This window comes from Hyaena hyaena, unplaced genomic scaffold (genome assembly GCF_003009895.1).
Source record: "Hyaena hyaena isolate Hyena2069 unplaced genomic scaffold, ASM300989v1 scaffold_1428, whole genome shotgun sequence".
Lineage (NCBI taxonomy): Eukaryota > Metazoa > Chordata > Mammalia > Carnivora > Hyaenidae > Hyaena > Hyaena hyaena.
The window spans coordinates 125892-149872 of record NW_024082051.1 but is presented as its reverse complement, the minus strand read 5'-3'; the positions used below and the strand labels follow the sequence as shown (position 1 = coordinate 149872).

General features: G+C 37.2%; 1 protein-coding gene across 1 annotated transcript in view; it reads right to left on the bottom strand.

Annotated features, from left to right (window-relative positions):
- The window catches only part of PRKDC (protein kinase, DNA-activated, catalytic subunit), a 191052-nt gene that overhangs the window by 153564 nt on the left and 13507 nt on the right, over positions 1-23981 (bottom strand). The window contains exons 10-21 of the mRNA XM_039223651.1: positions 23158-23315; positions 19281-19427; positions 17574-17738; positions 16964-17132; positions 16573-16622; positions 15593-15718; positions 13701-13853; positions 11851-11966; positions 11138-11297; positions 10057-10143; positions 9487-9606; positions 8895-9054 (exon numbers count right to left, since the gene is read on the bottom strand). Of these exons, the coding sequence (XP_039079582.1) occupies positions 8895-9054; positions 9487-9606; positions 10057-10143; positions 11138-11297; positions 11851-11966; positions 13701-13853; positions 15593-15718; positions 16573-16622; positions 16964-17132; positions 17574-17738; positions 19281-19427; positions 23158-23315 (1611 nt within the window). The remainder of the gene's footprint in view (positions 1-8894; positions 9055-9486; positions 9607-10056; positions 10144-11137; positions 11298-11850; positions 11967-13700; positions 13854-15592; positions 15719-16572; positions 16623-16963; positions 17133-17573; positions 17739-19280; positions 19428-23157; positions 23316-23981) is intronic.

Genomic DNA, 23981 nt, shown 5'->3' with positions numbered 1-23981 from the left:
TCCATGGGTGGGAGCAGTAACTAAGAATTTGTTTGCTTACCATTTGGTGACCTTTTGTGTATAGATGTTAGAGATCTACTCTCTGATGGGCCAGAAATGAAAAGAGGATTTATTTGTTTTTTGAGCTCAAATTAATTCAGAATTTTGTACAATGGGAAGAAAAGCTCTTTGATATCTAAATTGGTAACATGGTAATCATGCTAACATGAAGAAAACCTAAGATATTACTTTGAAAAGTTTGATTTCTTGAACCCCTGAGACAGAACTGCTATTTTAAGGTTGTGTTTATTTCTTGTTGTTGTTGTCCTTTCCTGAGGAAACAGAAGAAAAATGTTCAATGTTTAAGAGTTTACTACCTATGTTTACTTTTTAGGCATTTTATGAATGCAGGTCTACATTTAGGTCTTTAATCAATTTTATTTTTGTATACGTTTCATTCTTTTACATGCAGTTCTCCAATTTTCTTAGTAACATTTATTAAAGAGACTGTCCTTTCCCCACTGTATAATCTTACCTCCTTTACTATAGATTAATTGACCACATAAGTGTGGGTCTATTTCTGGGCTCTCCATTCTATTCCATTGATCTATGTGTAGCTGGTACCATTTGTTCAATTACTATAGCTTTGTAGTAGTTTGAAATCTGGGAGTGTGATACCTTGAGCTTTGTCCTTCTTTCTCAACATTGCTTTGGCTATTTGTGGTCTTTGTGGTTCTTACGAATTTAGGGGTTATTTGTTCTAGCTGTGTGAAAATGCCATTGGTATTTTGATAAGACTGCACTGAATCTATAGATTGCTTTGAATAGCATGGACATTTTAACAATACTAATTTTTCCAATCCATAAGCAGGATACATCTTCCCATTTGCTTGTGTCATCTTTAATTTCTTTCATCAACATCATATAGCTTTCAGAGTACAAATCTTTCACCTCCTTGGTTAAATTTACTCCTAGGTATTTTATTCTTTTTGATTCATTGTAAATGGAATTTTCTTAATTCCTCTGACAGTTATTAGTGTAGAGAAATGCAACAGATTTCCATATATTAATTTTATATCATGCAACTTTAATTTATTGATTTTTTTAGTGGCATCTTTAGGATTTTCTATCATGTCATCTGCAAATAGTGACAGTTTTGTTTTACTTCTTCCTTACCAATTTGGATGCCTTTTTAGGTCTCACTATTCTGGCGAGAATTTCAGTACTATGTTGAAGAAAAGTGGTAAGAGCTGACATCCTCCTTGTCTTGCTGCTGATCTTAGAGGGAAAGCTTTCAGCTTTTCACCACTATGGTAATAGCTGTGGCTGTCATATAGACTTTATTATGTTGACATATGTCTTTATACTCACTTTGTTGACATTTTTTATCACAAACAGATGCCGAATTGTGTCAAATGCTTTTTCTATTATCTATTAAGATGATCTTACGATTTTTATCCTTCATTTTGTTAATGGAGTGCATAACACTGATTGATCTGTGGATGGTGAACCATCCTTGCATCCCTGGAATAAATCCCATGTGATCCCTGTGTATAATCCTTTTAATGTATTTTGAATTCAGTTTAATATTTTGATGAGGGTTTTGGTATCTATGTTCATCAGGGACATTGACCTGTAATTTTCTTTTCTTATAGTGTCTTTGGTTGTGGTATCAGAGTAATGCTGGCCTTAGAGAATTAATCTCAAAGTATTCCTTATTCTTCAATTTTTGAAATAGTTTGAGAATAGGTATTAACTTTTCTTTAAATGTGAGGTAGAATTCACCTATGAAGCCACCTGGTCCCAGATTTTTGTTTGTTAGAGGTTTTTTGATTACTGATTCAATTTCATTACTAGTAATAGGTCTGTTCAGGTTTTCTAGTTTTTCCTAATTCAGTCTTGGATGATTGCATGTTTCTAGAATTTATCTTTTTCTACTAGGTTATCCAGTTATTGGCATATAATTATCTATAATAGTCTCTCATAATCCCTTGTATTTTCATAGTATCAGTTGTAGCTTCTCTTTCATATCAGATTTTATTTGGGCTCTTTTTCTTGAGTCTAGCTAAAGATTTATCCTTTTTTTTAAAAACATGTCCAAAAAACCAGCTGTTTTTTTTTTTCTCTTTAAATTATTTCTGTTCTGATCCTTATTCCTTTCACTAACTTTGTGCTTGTTCCTTTTCTAGTTCCTTTCGGTGTAGGTTAGATTAAGATTTTCCTTGTTCCTGAGGTTGGCTTATGTTGCTATAAATTTCCCTCTTAGAACCGCATTTACTGCAACTTTGGAATGTTGTGTTTCTGTTTTCATTTGTCTCAAAGTATTTTTTTAATTTTGTCTTTGTTCTCTTTAGGGACTCAGTAATTGTTCAGTAGCATGTTGGTTAGCCTCCACATGTTTGTCTATTACAGTTCTTTTTCTCTGTAACTGATTTCTAGTTTTGTACTACTGTGGTCAGAAAAGATGCTTGATACAACTTCACTCTTCCTACCTTTACTGAGATTTGTTTTGTGACCTAACACATGATCTGTCCTGGAGAATGTCTTAGAAAATATTCCACATGCACCTTAAAAGAACACATATTCTGCTGGTTTGGGATGGAATGTTCTGTACATGTCTGTTAAGTCCATTTGGCTAGTGTGTCATTAAAGGCCACTGTCTCCTTATTGATTTTCTGGCTAAACAATTTATCCATTGATGTAAGTGGGGTGTTAAAGTATATCCCCTAGTATTATTCGACTACTGTCCATTTCTCCCTTTGTCTGTAAATATTTGCTTTACATATTTAGGTGCTCATATACTGAGTGCACAGATATTTTCAACTGCTATGTGCCCTTACTGAATTGATATCTTTATCATTATGCAATTAGCCTGTCTCTTGGTATAGTCTTTGTTTTTAAAACTACTGTGTCTCAATTGGATCAAGAAGATGTGGTTTATCTATACCATGGAATACTACATGGCAATGAGAAACAATGAAATCTGGCCATGTGTAGCAACAAGGATGGACCTTGAGGGTGTTATGCTGAGCGAAATAAGTCAGGCAGAGAAGGACAAGTACCATATGTTTGCACGTATGGGAGGATTAGGAGGAACTTAAAGGAGGACCCAGGGGGAGAAGAAGGGGGGAAACAGTGAGGGAGAGGGAAAGAGGCAAACCATGAGAGACTCTTGAATACTGAGAACAAACTGAGGACTGATGGGTGTGGAGGGGGAGGAGGGAGATGAGCATGGAGGAGGGCACTTGTGGGGATGAGCACTGTGTGTTATATGGAAACCAACTTGACAATAAACTATTTGTAAAAGAAATAATAAAAAATAAAAAATAAAGTAAATTAAAAAAAAACTACTGTGTCTCACATAAAAAAGTTAAAACAAAAAGTAAAAATTTTTTAAAATATAATTTCAAAAAGAAAAGGTCTATTTTGCCCAAAATAGGTACTGCTACCCTGGCTTTTTTTCTTCTTCTTCTTCTTCATTTTCATTTGCACAGAATATCTTTCCATCCCTTCACTTTCAGTCTGTATGTCTTTTTGTCTTCTGGTCTGATGTAAGGCATTACAGGCAGCATATTGAGTCTTATTTAGGTTTTTAATCCATTCACCCTTTGTCTTTTGATTGGAGCATTTAGTCCATTTACATTTAATTATTGCTAGATGTTCCTTGTTTTCTAGTTGTGCTTCAGTTCTTCTGGTTCTTTTCCTTTTCTCTTGTTCTCCTCCCTTGTGAATTAATGACTTTCTTTAGTGTTATATTTGGGTTCCTTTGTTTTTATTTTTTTGTGTACAGGATTTTGAATTGTGGTTACCATGAGATCGTACATAAGACTCTATATATACAGCATTCTATTTTAAATTGATGGTTACTGGAGCGCCTGGGTGGCTCAGTTAAGTGTCCAACTTTGGCTCAGGTCATGATCTCACGGTTTGTGGGTTCAAATCCCATGTCAGACTCTGTGCTGGCAGCTCAGAGCCTGGAGCCTGCTTCAGAGTCTGTTTCTCTCTCTCTCTCTGCCCCTCCCCTGCTCACACTCTCTCTCTCTCAAAAATAAATAAAAAACATTGAAAAAAATTTTTAATTTAAAATAAATAACTTGATAGGTACTTAAATCTGAACATATTCTAAAAGTACCATATTTTTACTCCCCCACGTTTTGACTTAATATTTTCTATCTTTTTATTTTGCATATCCCTTAACATTGTGGATATCATTGATTTTACTTTTGTTTTTTAACCTACATATAAGCTTTACAAGCAATTAATACACTATCTTCACTATGTATTTACCTTGAGCAGGGAAATTTATACTTTTATATATTTTTTGTTACTAATTAATACCCTTTCTGTTCAGCTTAAAGATGACTCTTTAACATCTTTTATAAGGCCTGTTTAATGGTGATGAACTCCTATAGTTTTTGTTTGGGAAACTCTTTCTCCTTTAATTCTGAATGATAACTTCACTGGGAAGAATACTCTTGATTTTACTATCTTTTCCCTTTTACCACCTTGAATATATCATGCCACTCTCTTCCAGCATACAAAGTTTCTGCTAAAAAATCAGTTCATAGCCTCATGGGGTTTTCCTTGTATATAATTAGTGAGTTTTCTTTTGCTCTTTTTAAGGTTTTACCTTTATTTTCTGCCATTCTGATTATGTGGCTTGATATGGACCTCTTTGGGTTCATGTTGTTTGGAACTCTCCGTGCTTCCTGTACTTGGATATGTTTCTTTCCCCAGGTTAGGAAAGTTTTCAGCCATTATTTATTCAAGTAAAATTTCTGCCCCTTTGTCTACTTCTTCTGGACTCCCATAATGCCAATGTTAGTATGCTTGATGTTGTCCCAACGGGCCCTTAATCTATTCTTACTTTTAAAAGTTCATTTTTCTTTTTCCTGTTTCATTTGGGTTACTTCCACCACACTGTTTTGCAGTCACTGATCCATTCTTCTTCATCATCTACTCTGCTGGCTGATGCCCAGCTGTGACTGTACAGGTGCACTGGTGGTAGGGCTGCCCTCACAGGGCAGGAGCTGATGGGTGGGGGGCAGTCTGAGGCTGCGTACAGGATGTGGTGGGGTTGCAGCTGCTCAGGGTGGGATCAAGGCCATGCACCAGTACAGCAGGGTGGGAGCCATTCTGGAAGGCTGCCTGCTGAGGGAGTAGGTTGCACAGAAGTGATCTGTAGGGGAACACAGGGTGGCATGAGTGGTGCAAGACAGAGTGTCAGACCTGACATCCAGAGAAAGTTACTAACAGCTCTGCCTCTCTGGCACACACTCTAAAATCAGTCAATGAATCTCCCCACATAATGGTCCAGGTTCTTTTCAAACTGCTGCCTCCTTCCTCAGTCTCAGACTGAAGAAGTCTGTGTATAGGCCCTTTAAGAGTGCAGTCCTGGGGTACCTCAGTGGCTCAGTCAGATAAGTATCTGACTTCAGCTCAGGTCATGATCTTGCGGTCCGTGAGTTTGAACCCCATATCAGATTCTGTGCTGACAGCTCAGAAACTGAAGCCTGCTTCAGATTCTGTGTCTCCCTCTCTGCCCCTCCCCATTTCTCTCTCTCCCTCTCTCTCTCTCTCAAAAATAAAAATAAACATTAAGAAAAAAATGTGCAGTCTTGGTTTCCCATAGTGCTCTAGCTCTTCCAGAATGAAATCTCACTGGTTTTCAAAGTCGTATGTTATGGGGCTCATCTTCCTGATTCAGGTCCCCAGTGTGGGGCTTAAACCCTTCACTCCTCCATGCCTGTGATATCCCTCCTGTTGTGGGTCACTGCTCTGGGGGTAGGGTCTCAACAGTCTGCATCTCTGCCCCTCCTACGTGTCTCAATGTGGCTTTTTCTTGATCTTTAGCTCTTTTGTTAGTCTCAGGTCATTCTCAGAGAGAGCTGCTCTATATACATTTGTAATCTTTGTGTATTCATGGGAAGAGGTATGCTCAGGGTTCTCCTACTCCCATCTTGATCCTTCCATGATTATCTTTTTGTGCTGATCCAAATTATCCCCAATTTCGCCTGTAACATTTCTCCATCATTCTCTGAACGCTTTATTTCCTGATGTTTCAGAAAATACAACATTCTAGGTTCATCTTGCATTTTCCCTGTCCCAGGCTGGAGCCAGTCATCTCTCCAAGGAGTTTTGGTTCACTTTAATGTAAAATGACATTCTGAAGCCATGATCTGGGCATTAGTTTTGCTCATTACTATTAAGGTATCACTACTCCAAAGCCAGCTGTTTCAGTGGACTGATCTAGAATATATGCGTGTGTTATATAGCCATACACACACACACTTTCATCTCCATTTTTACTTTTATTTACCCACATATGTATATATGTATGTATATAAGTGTGTGTGTGAGCGAGAGACACAGAGGGAAAGAAATGCAGAGTAAAAGAGAGAGGGCAAGAAGGAAGGAGGGGATACCATGACACCACACCAATACATGCATTTGCTACTCAGTATCATAGGGTCCACATTAGTTTTTTCTTTCTCTATTTGTAACTCCCTTCTCTAACAAAGAGAAATCTAGCTTCCATTAACCTCTATTTATTTACTTGATCAATCACCCATGTCATCTTCCCCATCCTGCCTTGACCTCCACACCCTACAAGGCTGCCCCAACACGTGGGTGGCCCATCCTGCTCCATCTCTGACACCCATGCCCAGCTGCCTCCAGAGCTGCCCTTCTTGTGTTCTTGGGGAGCACCAATGCTACCCTAACACCTAACTTCCTCTGTACTGCCTAAAGGCCTTAGGACTGAATACTTTAGGAAGAGGAGAGGAGGGGGACTTCAAATGACTAACTCCCACAAAGGGAAAACAATCACTTTACATTAACAAAAGGATGGAGCAGAAACTCTAACAAAACTGTCAAAATGAACATAACTGTAATGGCACCAATTACTACCATGAGGCTGTGAGGAGGCTACGGCATCAGTTTTGGGTGTTTCTACCAAGAGCACCACTGAATCTCATCATGAAAAACCTTAGACAAGCCCACACATGAGAACTAAGAAAGGCTAAAGAGCTACCCATGTGAAAGAAAGCTAAGGCACTGTGACAGTTAAATAGTACTCATGGTCCTAGACTGAATTCTGTATCAGGAAAAATACAGCTATAGAAGAAATTAATGGGACAATTGAAAAATCTACATATGGATTGTAGATTAGAGAAAAATAGTGTATGTTTTATTTTTCCTGATTTTTGATATTGATAACCATGGTTGTATAAAATAATGTCCTCACTCTCAAGAAATACACATTGCAACATTTAGGCATAAATATCCATGACATTTGCAGCTTACTCACAAAGGGCTCAGAAAAAAATGTCATGTATAAACACACACTCATATTATCACACACTCATGCAACAATAAAGCAGAGGGGACAAGCCTTACTTGTGGAACCTCGGTAAAGAGTATACAGGAGTTCCTTTCATTACTACTGCAACTGTCCTGAAAGTATGATAGCATTTCAAATAAAACAGTACTAACAATAGTGGTTGTCTTTAAGTTTATGGATTTTCTTTTGTTATTTAATTTTGCCTACTCTGTTTTTCCCTCTCTTCTAATTATCCAATGTACACATATTTATGAATAGCTAAACCCTTTGCTTAAAAGAATCACAGTATCAGGGTGGATTGGTGGCTCAGTCAGTTAAGTGTCTAACTTCTGATTTCAATTCAGGTCATGATCTCGTGGTTGTGAGCATCGGCTCTGTGGGGGGCATGGAACCTGTTTAAGATTTCCTCCCCCGCCCCGCCATTCACATGCCTGTGTGCACATGTAGTCTCTTTTAAAACAATTTAAAAAGTAATCATGTATGTTCCCTCATAATTTTTTAAAAAACGTAAATCTTTTTAATGGGCTAACTGACAGAAATAAATTCTAAAAAACAAAAAGTACCAACAAGGTGTTTGCTACTAGATATATTCATTTTTTTAAACTAAGTCCATGTTTTTCAATGATCTACTCAAATACAGCAATCCTTATATGTGAATTTTAAAAGCCTAAGTAACCTACAAACATTAACAAGCGTATTTTTTTATCTCTAAATAAGCCTATTATTGCTAACATTTACAGAAAAATCTTCGAAAATTATGACTCTTCTTGAACTCTGAATATGCATCAAGGTGTGAGACAAACCAGACTCAGTGAACAAAATGTGTCACACAACTTTCACTTAATGTTTCCAAACCAACAATCCTTAAGTTGAATAATAAAATGGTTTACATAGATAAAATTTTACAAATTAACACTTAATTCACTTAATTTTTCATGACACTTTTAAAATTTTAGCAATATTTCAGTGTCTTTCTCCAGTCTGAATCTTTCTTTTTTGCTCCACCTAATATCAGTGTCCATGTTCATTCTGCTTCAAGTAAATCTGTCTCCCTGAACTCGAATTACTACTTTTCTTGACAGTCACACTTGCCTGGTCCAATCATTTTTTTCCCTTTGAATCTTTTCCCAAACTATATGTACTATGCCAATTCTTCTTAACTGGCTAACATTAGTGCTTCATCAATTATATTTGGAAAACCAATAAAAATTAACAAAATCTAAAATTACTATTAAATTTTCATAGTTTTAATCCCTACTTATTTAACGATTTATTTGCAAGGCAGTGTATTAGGATTTATTAGGAATTCAAGATATTAAATATAGACTTTTTGCCTTTGAATATTTTATAAATCTTGGTTGTATAGAAGTGAATACAATGAAAAACAGTTTAATATCTCAACTATATTTCTTATGTCCCAATTACACGGACTAAATTGGAAATATTAACAAAATATCGAACATTTTGAATATGTTAGACTCAAATTACAGAAGTTGCAAAAATACAAATAGTCCTATTAAAGTTATTATATTACCATTTTGTTTAAGATATACATCACAATTCTAAACCTTACCTGATAAGGCTGATGTTTTCAGATATCCATCAAGGCTGGGTAAAATGTCTTTATAATACGGCTGAATTACATGTTTGCAGATGTAAACTGACCATTCTTCCAGGGCATTCAGGCCTACTTCTGCCAATGGGGTATAGCTCAGGCCCAGTTTAAAAGCCATCTATATATTAATACAAACAAGGTAAATTGAAATACAGAAAATTTAACATTTAAAGAAAAAACACCAATTAGTTGTGGTTTCTAATGAGTAAGCCATTCCACTGACAGATACTGCTATAGATATTAGGTGCATCCAAGGTCATTCCTGGGAAAACAAGTACCACCAGTCTACGCAACTGGTGTTATAATGCAAACTTTGAACACATGGAAAGTTTAATCTTCACATCCACCTGTCAGGGAAGCTCTGCGAGGCCAAGCCAAGGGTCTCAAGTCCCAAGGCTACTAAGTGGCAAAAGGAGGACTTGAGCCAGGGTGTCTGATGCGTAAGTACCTGCTATAATTGCAGAGGCAAGACCTTAATAGTTCCCGTGTTTTCTAGAACACAAAACATTATGTGGAAAAAAAATACATCTGCTTGAAATAACGTAACTACCTGCAGTGCAGGAACGTAGGCTCTAATATCAAGTTCAATGATGTCATGTGGCAGGGACAGAATAAAGCCCAAACAGGAGACCAAAAGTTCATCTTTGTATTGCTTCATTTTAACCGAAACCTTAATAAAAAAGGAAAAGAAAAAGACAGTGCTGTGCTCTGAACGGAGTCTATAATCTGAGAATCAAATAAAAAATATTTACCCTTCTTCTCAAATACAAAAAGTGATCACACAGCTTTTATATGACATGGCTACTATCATTTACAAAGTAAGTACTGATCTCCAGGAAAAACTCATCTGTTGAAGTACTTAATTCTCATTATATGGAGACCTAAAGAATCCATTAGTTTTGAGTTGACATCATTTAAATTATTTAATGAAAACTCAAGGGACTTTTGAAGGACACCGATTTCCTCTCTTAGTACTTCCTAATCCCCTAATCCCTATCTGAATTAAGCAAACCAATTTTTAAATCATTAGGTAATTTATGATTACTAAGTTTTTTTTTATCAACATACTTTTATTTTTAAATAGCCCATGAAAACACTGGATAAATCCTTTAAAAATTACCTCTTTACCAAATTTTGCAAACAAAGCAAAGCAAGAATATTTTTCTGGGTCCTCAGGAGACTGTGTCTGACTCTTTGGATCAACTCCCTGTTGAATAAAGCAGTAAATTAGTAAAGTGAACAATATTATGTAATTCTGTGACCTAATCTAGCAATTCCCAGTCTTACTTTTTTAAAAATTTTTAATGTTTACTTATTTTTGAGAGAGACAGAAAAGAGAGAGCGCAAGCCGGAGAGGGACAGAGAGAAAGAGGGACACATAGGATTCAAAGCAGGCTCCAGGCTCTGAGCTGTCAGCACAGAGCTCGACATAGGGCTTGAACTCACGAACTGCGAGATCATGACCTGAATCAAAGTCGAACACCCAGCCACTGAGCCACCCAGGAGCCCCCTCAGTCTTACTTAAGGGGTAAATCTATTTTCCATTTTCATTTTGCCAAGGTCTTAAGCAGAGGGGGAAAAAATCGGCTCTGATAACACTTTAGGCAGAGGCCAGTGAGAAACAAAACGTAAGGTAAAAGGCGAATGACTATTCAAAAGTCAGAGGCCTGGCTAAGTCCATTACACCTTTCCTGTCTTCTAATACATATACCTATGAATTGAGAGAACTGCTCACCTTGTAACTAACTGACTGGACCACTCGTGATAAACTGGAGCATTAGGAACCCTAATCTAGTTACTCTCCAGTGTCACTAGCCACCAGATCACCTGGGTAGCCTATTAGCATGGACTGTTCAGCCTGGCCCCAGAGTTTCTGATGAGCAAGGTCTGGAGGGGACACAGATTTCTCAGGCAATGCTGAGGCTGCTGGTCCCAAGACTACACTTTGAGAACCTTTGTTAACCTCTGTTAATCTCACCTTATTGGCCAGGTACTTGTAAATCAGAACAGAAAATGCTACTAACGTTTTTACAGTGTCAACCAACTGCCACTCACACTACTTGTAAAAGCACAGAAAATAAAATAAGACTTTAATTTTATAAAATAAGACTCCAATATAATATTTTATAATGCATTTATACATACTCACGCAACCTAAAAAACCCAGGAAGATTCAGTGTCCTTACAAAAAAACCACTCACCTCAAAATATTTTATTTTCTTGGCATTTCTCACAGCAACAGAAAGCAATTTGTAAAAACCACTGATGAGAGGCAACCGTGTAGACTGCAAAATTAACTCAAATGCAAATGAATAGACCCATGGCTCAAAAAATTCTACATGTTTCTCAGGAAGAATCTCTCTGTAAAAACAAATTAAAAGCTTAATGCAGATATTTTTATCATATTTTTATTCTGCTTCAAATTTATAAGGGATATTATTAAAAAGGCATATGATTACATTATATAACATTTTTATATTCCTTTTCTCCGGAAGATATATTTTTTTAAGTCTATTTATTTATTTTGAGAGAGACTTAGTAAGCATGTGCATAAGCACAGAGAAGGGTCAGCCAGAGAGGGATAGAGAACCCCAAGCAGGCTCCACACTTTCAGTGCACAGCCCAGCATGGGGTTTGATCCCAGGAATCATGAGAACATGACTTGAGCCAAAACCAAATGTCAGATGCTTAACTGACTGAGCCACCCAGATACCCCTCCCTACCTGAGGATCTTTTAAACAGAAAACAATGATAATTCTAAGCTGGTACATATAGATATATTTTAAAGATTCATATAAGCAATTTTAGATTTTAAGTCTTTTACTGTTTCATCTCATATATCCAGAGAAGTCTTTTTCTTATAGCCAATAGCTGGTGATTTCCACCCTTAAAATATTAGAATTTTTTTTAATACCTGCAAATTTCCACCAGGTTAATGAAAGCTGAAAAATCTTTGGGTTTAGCAGGATGCAAGTTAGCCGCTGGATCAGAGGTCGGGATCACCAAAATACCAGCCGCTTCATTTTCATCCTTAAAAGTAGACGTACCCAAACAAACACTTTATCAAAGTGAGAAAGGTATATATGAGTCCTCAATTACAGGTAATACAATTTAATAAAGCTTACAATTTATTAAGATGACAGAGCTCGAAAACATTAAAGAAAATAACACAAAGGAAGTTAGAAAGAGAAGTGATTAAAGAATGGTACAAATACAAAAATATGAAGGGGTAGGGCTATAAATTCTTGAAGGAACTAGCAATGCTGCTTTGACAGAGGTAGAAGTTCAGAACATCAGAATGTGTCCATAAGGACTCGGAGGTTTCAAACCGAGAAACAGGAATAGTTAACAGTATTAAGCGACAGTAACTCACTATGAGCAGACTATGCCTGTGTTATCAAATTCAGGTGGAAATGTTAAACAAGTAGTTAGAAATACAGACTGGAAGCTGTAGAGGAGGATAAGGGCGGATGCCAGGTTTACTTGAGAAATGGTCGCAAGAGGTGACCACTGCCCTACTGGAAGTAAAGTGAAAAGGGCAGGAAACAGACGAGAGAAAACAAGAAGAGAAAGAAAGTGCAAGGAAGCCACTGAAGACAACAAAAGTGACAAGGACATGTGTCCTAAAAAGCAGGTTTGTTGGCTGACATAGCTCCAGGAAGTCCCTGTTGGCAAGTTGTTCAATGAAATTATTTTAGATGTACGCAAAACATGAAAACTACTGCTGTTTCCGTCAACCAGCATAAAAAATAGAACAATACAAATGCAGTACAGTTACTGCTTCCTTTATCCTCTGCATAATCCCTCCATTATCTTTTGTCTAACTTCACAGTATTACAGTGGAAGTACTATGTACTATGTGCTAACGAGCATAATCTAGTCTAAGAAAAAAATCCCTGAGCTGAAAAGCAAATTAGATGTTTTCCATTGGAACTTAAGTCCTTTGACACTAGGGTCATTCCCATCGTGCTTTCCTAAAACACGTCCTCAGAGAAGAGCACAGTGGCTTCTGGCTGGCAGGCTTAAACCATGACTTATCTCTCATACAGGCCAGGAAATCTGGGTACAGGAAAAAAGGAGGGTGTATTCTTCCTTTCCTCCCTATTGCCTATATTCTACTTTCTCAAGAACACATTGAACATTCTGCACCCAGAGTCTGGAGTTTCCTCAGCTATAAACAAGAGGAATCCCAGGGTTCCCTATACTACTACAATAAGTCACCTTTATACAAAGTAATACTTGACTCTTTACTATTCCTAAGAAATGAGTAACAAGCATAGTAAACAACTTTTAAAAAATAAATGGTTTTCTTTTTTTTTTTTAATGTTTTATTTATTTCTAGGAGAGAGAGAGAGAGACAGCGTGAGCAGGGGAGGGTCAGAGAGAGAGGGAGTCACAGACTGAAACAGGCTCCAGGCTCTGAGCTGGCAGTCAGCAGAGCCTGACGCGGGGCTCGAACCCACGAACCGCGAGATCATGACCTAAGCGAAAGTCGGACGCTTAACCGACTAAGCCACCCAGGCACCCCCAAAAAATAAATGGTTTTCAAATATTAAACATATAAATTAGTTTTTGAACAATCTAGAGATAACATTTTCTACACACTGAGCTATTAAATAGCCAAGTATCAATGACACACATGAATGCTGCAGAGATCAATTTCCTCTAATATTCAACAAATGTGCTATTTCCCCCTGGATGCTTACATCCAAAGAGAGCTGCTATAAAAATAAGGCAAAATTATTATTGACAAAAACTTCTAACCTCATGTCCCCCAGCGTTCTGTTTCTCTAGTGTAAGATCCAATTTCTCAATAATCTTCAAAACTGATTTGACAAATTCATCATATAGCAAACGATTCAGACTTTGAAGGGAGGGATTCACAAAGAGAAATGCTTCATCTGCTAAAAAAGAATCCTTTAAAATAAAGAAAAGTAATAAACTTCAAAATTTTATACAAAAAAGTATCAATATCCATATTAAATTACGATGCATATGTGTACTTGTATATTTGGATATTAGAGCAACTTCTGTGTAAACTGTAGGAGATTTACCTGGAAGTTTTCAAGCTGCAAAATACAAACACTTTCCAAAATTATTAGGACAATATCATTTAAGTCAGATAGGACTTACTTATACACGTTAACAGATACTTACTAAGTACAAAGTAGCAAATGAGAAGATTTAGGCCAATCCTCATCAAAGCATTTATCCCATTTAATGTGTGTGTGTAAAACACTTATGTATACTATACACACACACATTATATACATGTTTATACAAATACATGTGCATATATGTTTATATATAACCATGCTTACATACATATAAACATACATACGTGTGAATCAATGCACACCTATCCTCAAACTGGACTTGAAGGTATAATTTACCATTTCTTTATTTTTAAAAAATTTTTTTAATGTTTTATTTATTTTTGAGAGAGAGAGAGACACTGTGAGCAGGGGAGAGGAGAGTCAGAGAGAGAGGGAGACACAGAATCTGAAGCAGGCTCCAGGCTCTGAGCTAGCTGTCAACACAGAACCCGGTGCAGGACTCAAATCCACAAACAATGAGATCATGACCTGAGCCGAAGTCAGACACTTAACTGACTGAGCCACCCAGGTGCCCCATAATTTACCATTTCTTTATAAGTAAAACTACTCTGGTGCACCTGGGTACTCAGTCAGTTAAACATTGACTTGGTTTCAGCTCAAGTCATGATCTCATGATTCATGAGTTCGAGCCCCATGTCGGCTCTGCACTGGCAGCACAAAGCCTGCCTGGGATTCTCTCTCTCTATGTCTCTTTGCCCCTTCCCTGCTTGCTCTCTTTGTCTCTCTCTCTCTCTCTCTCTCAAAATAAATAAACATTTTAAGTGAAACTATTCAACTATTCCAAAAATACAAGCCAACGGCTCTGCCTTTACTCAGTCAAATATTCTATGGAACTTAACCTCAACATATAGGAATACCTAACACCATATATAAAAAAGAAATATTGTAGGTAAAATTACTAACACTGCCATACTATTTTATTTCAGTAAGAAAACAACTAAAAACTCCTAAGACAGAACAGAAATCATCTATAGACATAAACTGTTTTTCCTAGGGTATAATGCTTTGCCAAAGTTTATGCTGAAATGGTAGCCAGAACTTGGCTTAAAGCAGACATTAGAGAAACATCTATCAGAAACATTAAACAGGAGGCATTATTCTCATCATAAATGACATAAAAAAACCATGCACCAATCTTCTTCACACTACTGAGTTAGATTTTCATCTTTTTTTTAATCTTCATTTTTAACAAATAAAAAAAGAATAGCTCTTCCATGGTGATAATATTGTTGTACTTTTGTTACATAAGAGGGTGGATCTGTTAGGAAGAATAACTTAGCATCAAACATGCTACCACTGGCTACTCACAGATGAAATGAGGACTTAGCTATGGCAATTATTAAGTTTACATGAGTTCTATGATTTTGTTCCTACAGTACAGCATTTAAATTTTTTATTACATGAAGTACTTTGAAAATAAAACAACTGAATAGTTAGTAAAATATAACTCTGAAATTAGTTAAGTCTTAAGGGTAAAACTATGGAGACTAATAAAGAGGAACTAGGTCACTTTTGTAGCTTTAAAATAGTCATTTTTACCATCATCTGGTCACAACTCAGGAGACTTCTAAAAAGATCCAAATAGTCTTTATATGTGGGCACTTTCCATCTGCCAGTTCTAACTTCCCCTGATGCACGGTAGTCTTCAGATTCAGACTCTGCACCCTGGACAGGAAGATAACACACCAATACTTACTGGTGGATTCACAAAATAATCATGGCTGCCAGAATGTTTTGATTTTCAGAATTTCCTAAGCTAAAACATTCTCTCGTCAGATACCAATTTGATTGAGGAAGATAGTATAGCATGATAGGATAATACGCAAGCAAGCTAAAAAAAAAATCATAATTTTTCTAACTGGGACTATAATAGTGATGAATTAAAAAATATTTTAAAACAGGGGCGCCTGGGTGGCTCAGTCGGTTAAGCGCCCGACTTCGGCTCAGGTCATGATCTCATGGTTTGTGGGTTCGAGCCCCGCGTCGGGCTCTGTGCTGATAGCTCAGAGCCTGGAGCCTGTTTCAGATTCTGTGTCTCCCTCTCTGACCCTCCCCTGCTCATACTCTCTCTCTCTCTCTCAGAAATAAATAAAACATTAAAAAATTTTAAAAATTTTAAAAAAAATTTTAAACAATGCCCAAGGAACCTATTAAGGTCACTTACCTCACTGTCCTATGCAGGTCCATCTCCCACCTCATCCTACTCCCTACAACTTCAAGTAACTAACATATGCCTCCCATGATGCACCTAAGTATTCTGTCTCAGAGTTCCAAAAGAGAAGCCACTCCCTTCTTGTAAAAATGTGTAAATAACAGTAAGTTACATTTAAGAATGTCCCATAACTGAGGAACTTATTCACCTGAAAAAATAGAGGCATTATGTCCTACACTTTTCAAATTACGAGGCATGGCTAATAACTAAAAAGGCCATTTTTGTATACTTACAGACTAAAGATCCCATCATCACTTCTAACTTTCAGTGACAAAAGAGTAATTTTCAAAACAGATTCAGAATTTACCTTTTGAAGGATCACAGGCTTAGAACAGATTCTGATTAAACCCTGATGCACTGAAAAAATAAAATGAAAACAGAAATGAAGGCAACGTCACAAAGTACAACCAAACAAACACTCAATAAAAATGAAAGCCACTATTTACAAAACATAACAATACCTCTCAAGTTTTCCCTTAAAATCTATCAATATTTTCCATGTAAAATTTTAGACTATTAAGATTCAGGAGCAAAAGGGAGAAAAAAAGATTTTAAAAAAAGGATGAAAAAGGAGATTCTGATCCACCAAAACATTAGTTCCCCAAGAGGCATCAAAAGATACAAAAAATATCTATATCAAACAACATGCTAAGTATTCATCATTCATCATCAGAAACAAGTATGAGTTCCAAACTTACCCACAGTACTGATGCAATTCCAGAGAATGGGTCCTTTCCCCCGCAACGCCAGGAAAACTTTTACTATGGCTTTACAACACACTGACTGCATTTTTGGACTATATTGTGGGAAACTGTCTATCTGTGCCACAAGGAGATGTTCCAGAACAGGAGTATACACCTCAGGAACCTACCAGAAATGGACAGCAAACTAAAAGTTACAGGAGGAAATACAGGAATAATATAAATATCTAAAATAATTACAACTCAAGTAGACACACATTAGATAAATGAAAAACCGGCCTTATACCTAATCTACTAATAAACTTAATAGTGTGATTACCTAAAAAAGAGTAAAACTGTCTGATACTTAAGGTGCAATTCTACCCCAAGCAACAATCTTAATCTTTTTAGAAAAACAGAACAAGTAACAAATTAGTTTTCCTGCTTTGGATAACTAAAAGTCAAGCTTCATGACAATAATTAACACAAAATACTAATTAAAAATGTCACCTTGATCACAACGGTGCCTATACTGAATACATACAATTCCTATGACTTTGTCGAATTATCTGAAGAACTGAAATTAAATATTAAAATAGTGCTCAGCTTAATTGACTGTTTCACTTACTGTATCAAGGTAAAGCAAGACACTTGCAATAGACTGGAGGAAACTTGGCATGTGGTAAATGTGGTCATCAACAGTGTCTGTCTGGGTCAGGAAGAGCTGTTTGCAGCGCTGAATGAGTTCTACATACATGAAGTCAACATCTTTCGCATTTATAACCTTGCAAGGCTTTCAGAAAGGTAAACAAAAGTATCAATCTCGTCAATGTCAAAATAATAAGATTTAAAGTGTCATGTTAAGCCATATGATTATAAGCTGAATATGAACAAGCTTTTTAATGGAGATGAGACAGTTATAAAATATAGTATATCTCATAAAGATGCTTCTTAAAATACTCTGTAATTATATTTTAAGTATTTATACACAAACATCTAGTGATTGTCATAACTATTCTAGATACTGCTTAGATGGTAACTATCAGAGACCAATTAGATGCACTCTCTGCACCATGAGGCTAGTCCCCTGGAAGGAGAAACAGAAGTGAACTCAAAGCCGGAATACGCTACTATACCACACCATACCGCACAGTACACCCAGAGCCACCTGTATCACTCACAAATCTGATAATACTACTATACAGCTTCAGATTTTACAAAGGGTTCTTTGGACTTCAGATCTAATCTAGCTTCCCTGAGGATCTGACTAGTTAATCTTTTTAGAGTCCCTCTCTCTTTATTCTTGACTATCACACTCCAGCTACACTGTGAACATATCGAACCAGTAAACAAGTTGAAGTAGGTTAGACCGCTGTGTATAAAGTTAAAAATTCCATGTTCTCAGGGAGCCTGGGTGGCTCAATCGGGGTTGAGCATCTAACTCTTGATTTTGGCTCATGTCATGATCCCACAGTGGTAGGATCAAGCCTTGAGTCAGGCTCTGCACCAGGCATAAAACTTACTTAATATTTTCTCTCTTTATCCCTCTTCCCCTCCCCTGCTCACACATGTGTACACGTATAAAACTCTCTCAAAAAAAATTCCAAGTTTTCATTTACATCTGAGCCTTCTCACATATAGGTTCTTCTGCCCTAAATATATTTAAAGGACCCAATGAAGACTAATAGAAATGAAAATTTTAAAAAAGCAAGAGGTAGAATGATCATTTGGGAGCAAATAAGGAAATTATCAGATGGAATGAGTAGTAAGAGTAGAAAGCTGGGAAGAGGGACCTTCCTTCCCTGAAAAAGGGAGTAGATACTCATGGGCAGATCTGTAGAGAGAAAGGTAGCAATCTATGTTCTCTATAAAGTAGAAGTCACAGAGATCTACTAAGAGGGAAATAACTATCGTTACTATCAATATTCTTAAATACACTCCTGTCATAAGAATCTCTCTTTCCAAATTACTGTGTGACACCAACTAAAATTCTGCTTCATAAATAATGGGCAGTATACTGTAATTGAAAAATGAGTTGACTTTATATCATGGCTCCGTCAATTACTGTGTCCTTTGACAAGTTACTCAATTTCTCTGAGTTTGTTTCCTCATTTGTAAAGTGGAATGAGAGCTTGTAGGAGAGTTATGAGAATTTGAGGTTATATATGTACAAAATCCTAGTACATAGTTGGCACTGAAAAAACAAGTTAACAACAAAGCAAGTAACAATAATATTGTCACAAGTGTGAGATGCTGTTCAAAAACAACACATCATATTCCTTTAAACGCTCAAATGAAAATAAAAAAGATCAGAGTAAATTAATGAGCCACATACTCCTGCAAAAAGTCCGTATCCACGAATTGCAATAGATAAGTCCTTGCTGTTTGAATCCATGTTTCGGATAATTCCGTAGAATTGCTCCATAAAGTACTGCAGCTTTTTCTTATGCATTTCTGCATCTTTTGCCACCATAGAAGAGATCTGCAATTGCATAATGTTTGTTTTTTAGAAATATTTAATACCAAAACAAAGGACTAAGAATCTATAGAAATGTAAAAAGGCTAGATTGGTTAATTGGATATTATCAATATGTTGTTATAATTCCACACAATTGCTTTTACTGACAAAGAACTGCTGCTCTAATTTGCTCAGTCTGCACCATGTTCAGAAAAGACACTCGCAAACAAGCCTTTATTATACATGATACGTTTCTCCTACAAAAAGGGACTGAAGATGAGCATGCATAAAAACCAGGTTTTGCATTTAGGCTCCCCAGTGTAGCAGGAAGCCTGGTTAGAGCCCATGTGTATCTCACAGTGTGTTGTGGAGTCCTGCACACTCAATGACCAGCGAGTTCAGAAGTCAACTGACTCAGTGTCTAATTTGGGTAACACAGAACAAGAGCTCAGAACTCATAGTCAGAAAGAAAGATGAAGCATCTCATCTGTCAAAAGAATAAGCTACAAACTCTAAAGTTTGAATTAGGTGAGGCAAGGGGAAAAAGTACTTTGAGAATCCGGTAGATCTCTATCTACCAAACTAAGGGACAGTAACCTAAATGTAAGAACTAACACAAGTGTTCAAGAAAGCATTCCTAATTTCAACACAAAGCCTGTCCAAGACAAGAATAGAAAGAATCATAATTATCAAAAGCAGAAAATAGGTATCAACCCTTCTATTGCCAAACTACCAACACACACCCTAATCCCACACAAAACCCCAGTTATTTTAGAAGAATGGGGTATCATACATACTGCCTCAGAATTTCCTTCTTCACAAGCATATCAAGAACATGTTCGTCTGATCTCATGGTTCATGAGTTCAAGCCCCGCATCAGTCTCTGTGCAGACAGCTCAGAGCCTGGAGCCTACTTCCAATTCTGTGTCTCCCTCTCTATCTGTCCCTCCCCAACTCATGCTCCGTCTCTATCAAAAATAAATAAACATTAAAATAAAAAATTTTTTTTAAAGAACATGTTCCTCAAGAAGTAAACAAACACCATCAACTTAATCACAGAATACTTTTTCTCTTTATGAACATATTATAATGTTCTCACATTTATAAACTGTTTCTACAAAAACAAAGATGAACTTCATCTTTGACTTCATCAAGATAAAAAAGCTTCTGCACAGAGAAGGAAACAAACAGCAAAACTAAAAGGCATCCGACGGAATGGGAGACAATATTTGCAAATGACAGATAAACGGTTAGTATACAAAATCTATAGAGAACTTATCGAACTCAACACCCAAAAAACAAATAATCCAGTGAAGAAATGGGCAAAAGATGTGAAAAGACACTTCTCCAAAGAAGACTTCCAGATGGCTAACCGACACATGAAAAGATGCTCAATATCATTCATCATCAGAAAAATACAAATCAAAACCACACCGAGATACCACCTCACATGTGTCAAAATGGCAAACATTAACAACTCAGGCAACAGATGTTAGCAAGGATGTGGAGAAGGAGGATCTCTTTTCCACTTCTAGTGGGAAGGGAAACTGGTGCAGCCACTCTGGAAAACAGTATGGAGGTTCCTCAAAAAATAAAAATAAAAGTACTCTATGACCCAGCAACTGAACTACTAGGTATTTATCCACGAGATAAAAGTGTGCTGTTTTGAAGAGGCACATGCACCCCAACATTTATATATCGACAATAGCTAAAATATGGAAAAGAGCCCAAATGTCCATTGACAGATGAATGGATAAAGAAGATGTGGTGTATGTATATATACAACAGAGTATTACTCAGCAACCAAAAAGAATGAAATCTTGCCATTTGCAACTATGTGGATGGAACTGGAGGGTATTATGCTAAGCAAAATTAGTCAGAAAAAGATGATACCATATAACCACTCATGAGTAATTTTTTTAATTTTTTTTTTTTTTTTAATTTCTGAGAGAAAGAGACAGCATGAACAGGGGAGGGTCAGAGAGAAAGGGAGACACAGAATCTGAAACAGGCTCCAGGCTCTGAGCTAGCTGTCAGCACAGAGCCCGACTCAGGGCTTGAACTCACAAACTGTGAGATCATGACCTGAGTCAAAGTTGGATGCTTAACCAACTGAGCCACCCAGGTGCCCCTCATATGAGAAATTTAAGATACAAAACAGATGAACATAAAGAAGGGGAAGCAAAAATAATATAAAAACAAGGATGGGGACAAAACATAAGAGACTCTTAAATACAGAGGGTTGCTGGAGGCGTTGTGGGAGGGAGTGATGGGCTAAATGGGTAAAGGGTATTAAGGAATCTCCTCCTTATATCATTGTTGCACTCACTATACGCTAATTAACTTGGATGTAAATTTAAAAAATTAAAAACTTAAAAAGTATGGCTAATAACTAGAGGAAAAAAAGATTATTATCAACAGTCACCATGGAAATTCAAATTTATAACCACCGGAAGATAGTATCATACACCCATGAGAACAGCTAAAATTGAAAAGACCAACAATCCCTTGTGCTGACTGGGATATGGGCTGACAGAAACTCCTATGCCTTGGTGTTGAGAATGTAAGATGGTACAACCAGTTTGAAAAGAATCTAGCAGTTTCTTATAGTTTCATATATATCTACCACATGACCCAGCAATTCTGCTTCTAGGTTTTTACTCAAGAGAAGTGAAAGCATATGTCCACAAAAACACTTGGTCACAAATGTTCTCAACTGTCTTATTTATTTATTTTAATTTTTTCTTTAATGTTTATTTATTTTTGAGAAAGAGAGAGACAGAGTGTGAACGGGGGAGGGGCAAAGAGAGAGGGAGACACAGAATCCGAAGCCGGCTCCAGGATCTGAACTGTCAGCACGAAGCCTGACATGGGGTTTGAACTCATGGACCACGAGATCATAACCTGAGCCAAAGTTGGATGCTTAACCAAGTGAGCTACCCAGGCGCCCAATCAACTGTTTCATTAAAAAAAAAAAAAAAAAAAAAAAAAAACCGAAATGGGAACAACCCGACTGTCCATAAACAGACTGTCATATTCCTACAATGGGATACTGTCTGTGCCACATTTCAGATAGGTCTTCAGGGCCTAGCTTGTAAATTTAACTACCATTTATAACACTGCTCCAAACAAAACTTTTGGTGCATCTTCAGAGTTTCCCATCAGAGCCAACCCAAAGAGTCCAATTCTGTAACACCTGGCCTAAACACCCGGTATTTCTAGACACCTCTGGATGCTGAGAGCCATAGCACATTCTCCCTAGCCAACAGGTTTCCAAATTTGCAGCCTCAATTCTATAATCACATCCTATCTAGACAGAAAATACAAAAGGGCAAATGGACTCTCCTTATTCTTGAAGTAATGTGAAACAAACACAACCTTCTTAACACTGACAGCTTGGCCTGCCCTCTCGGGAAACAGGTTTCTATTCTACCCCGACCACCCCGACCTGGCTGCCCCTGGCTCAGAGGACACACGACCTCCCAGTCTTCTTCCTTCTACCTCCTTATGGCCGCTTTCACGTCTAGCAGACCCCCAGTCTTGCCTCTGGGGCTGTGATCAGATCTGGGATATTCCTATATTTCTTTCAGTCCTGCTGCCACCAACGCAGCTGACTGATAAGCAAACTTTTTTATTTAAATACTGCAGAAGTTAAAAAAATAACCTGTTTTCATTTTTCAAATGTGCACGCACAAAACTGGAATTTAATTTTTTGCAGGGAAAAAATATTTTAAAATAAAAGTTGAGTTCATACCTGTTTCAGAAAAGATTCCAGAGCTGAATGTGCAGCTTTCTTCACTTCTACATTCGTATGGCTACACCATTTTGACAATACTTCAAACAAAGAGACATAGTTGTCCATGAGGCAGGTGCTAAACTGAGATGCATGCAGGGTAAATAAGCATAAGCCAGCTGCAATCGAAAAAACCATTATATTTAAAACAGAATAACAAAAGGCAGAACAAAAAAACTAAGAAAGCTTCAGTCAAAACTAAGACTGTTCATCATCCAGATGGCCAACAGACACATGAAACGATGCTCAGCATCCCTCATCAGGGAAATACAAATCAAAACCACACTGAGATACCACCTCACGCCAGTCAGAGTGGCTAAAATGAGCCAATCAGAGAACTCTAGATGCTGGCGAGGATGTGGAGAAATGGGCACCCTCCTACACTGTTGGTGGGAATGTAAACTGGTGCAGCCCCTCTGGAAAACAGTGTGGAGGTTCCTCAGGAAACTAACAATAGAACTCCCCTATGACCCAGCAATAGCACTGCTAGGAATTTACCCAAGGGATACAGAAATGCTAAGGCATAGGAGCACATGGACCCCAATGTTCATAGCAGCACTCTCAACAATAGCTAAAACATGGAAAGAGCCTAAGTGTCCATCAACAGATGAATGGATCAAGAAGATGTGGTTTATCTATACCATGGAATACTACATGGCAATGAGAAACAATGAAATCTGGCCATGTGTAGCTACGTGGATGGACCTTGAGGGTGTTATGCTGAGCGAAATAAGTCAGGCAGAGAAGGACAAATATCATATGTTTGCACGTATAGGAGGATTAGG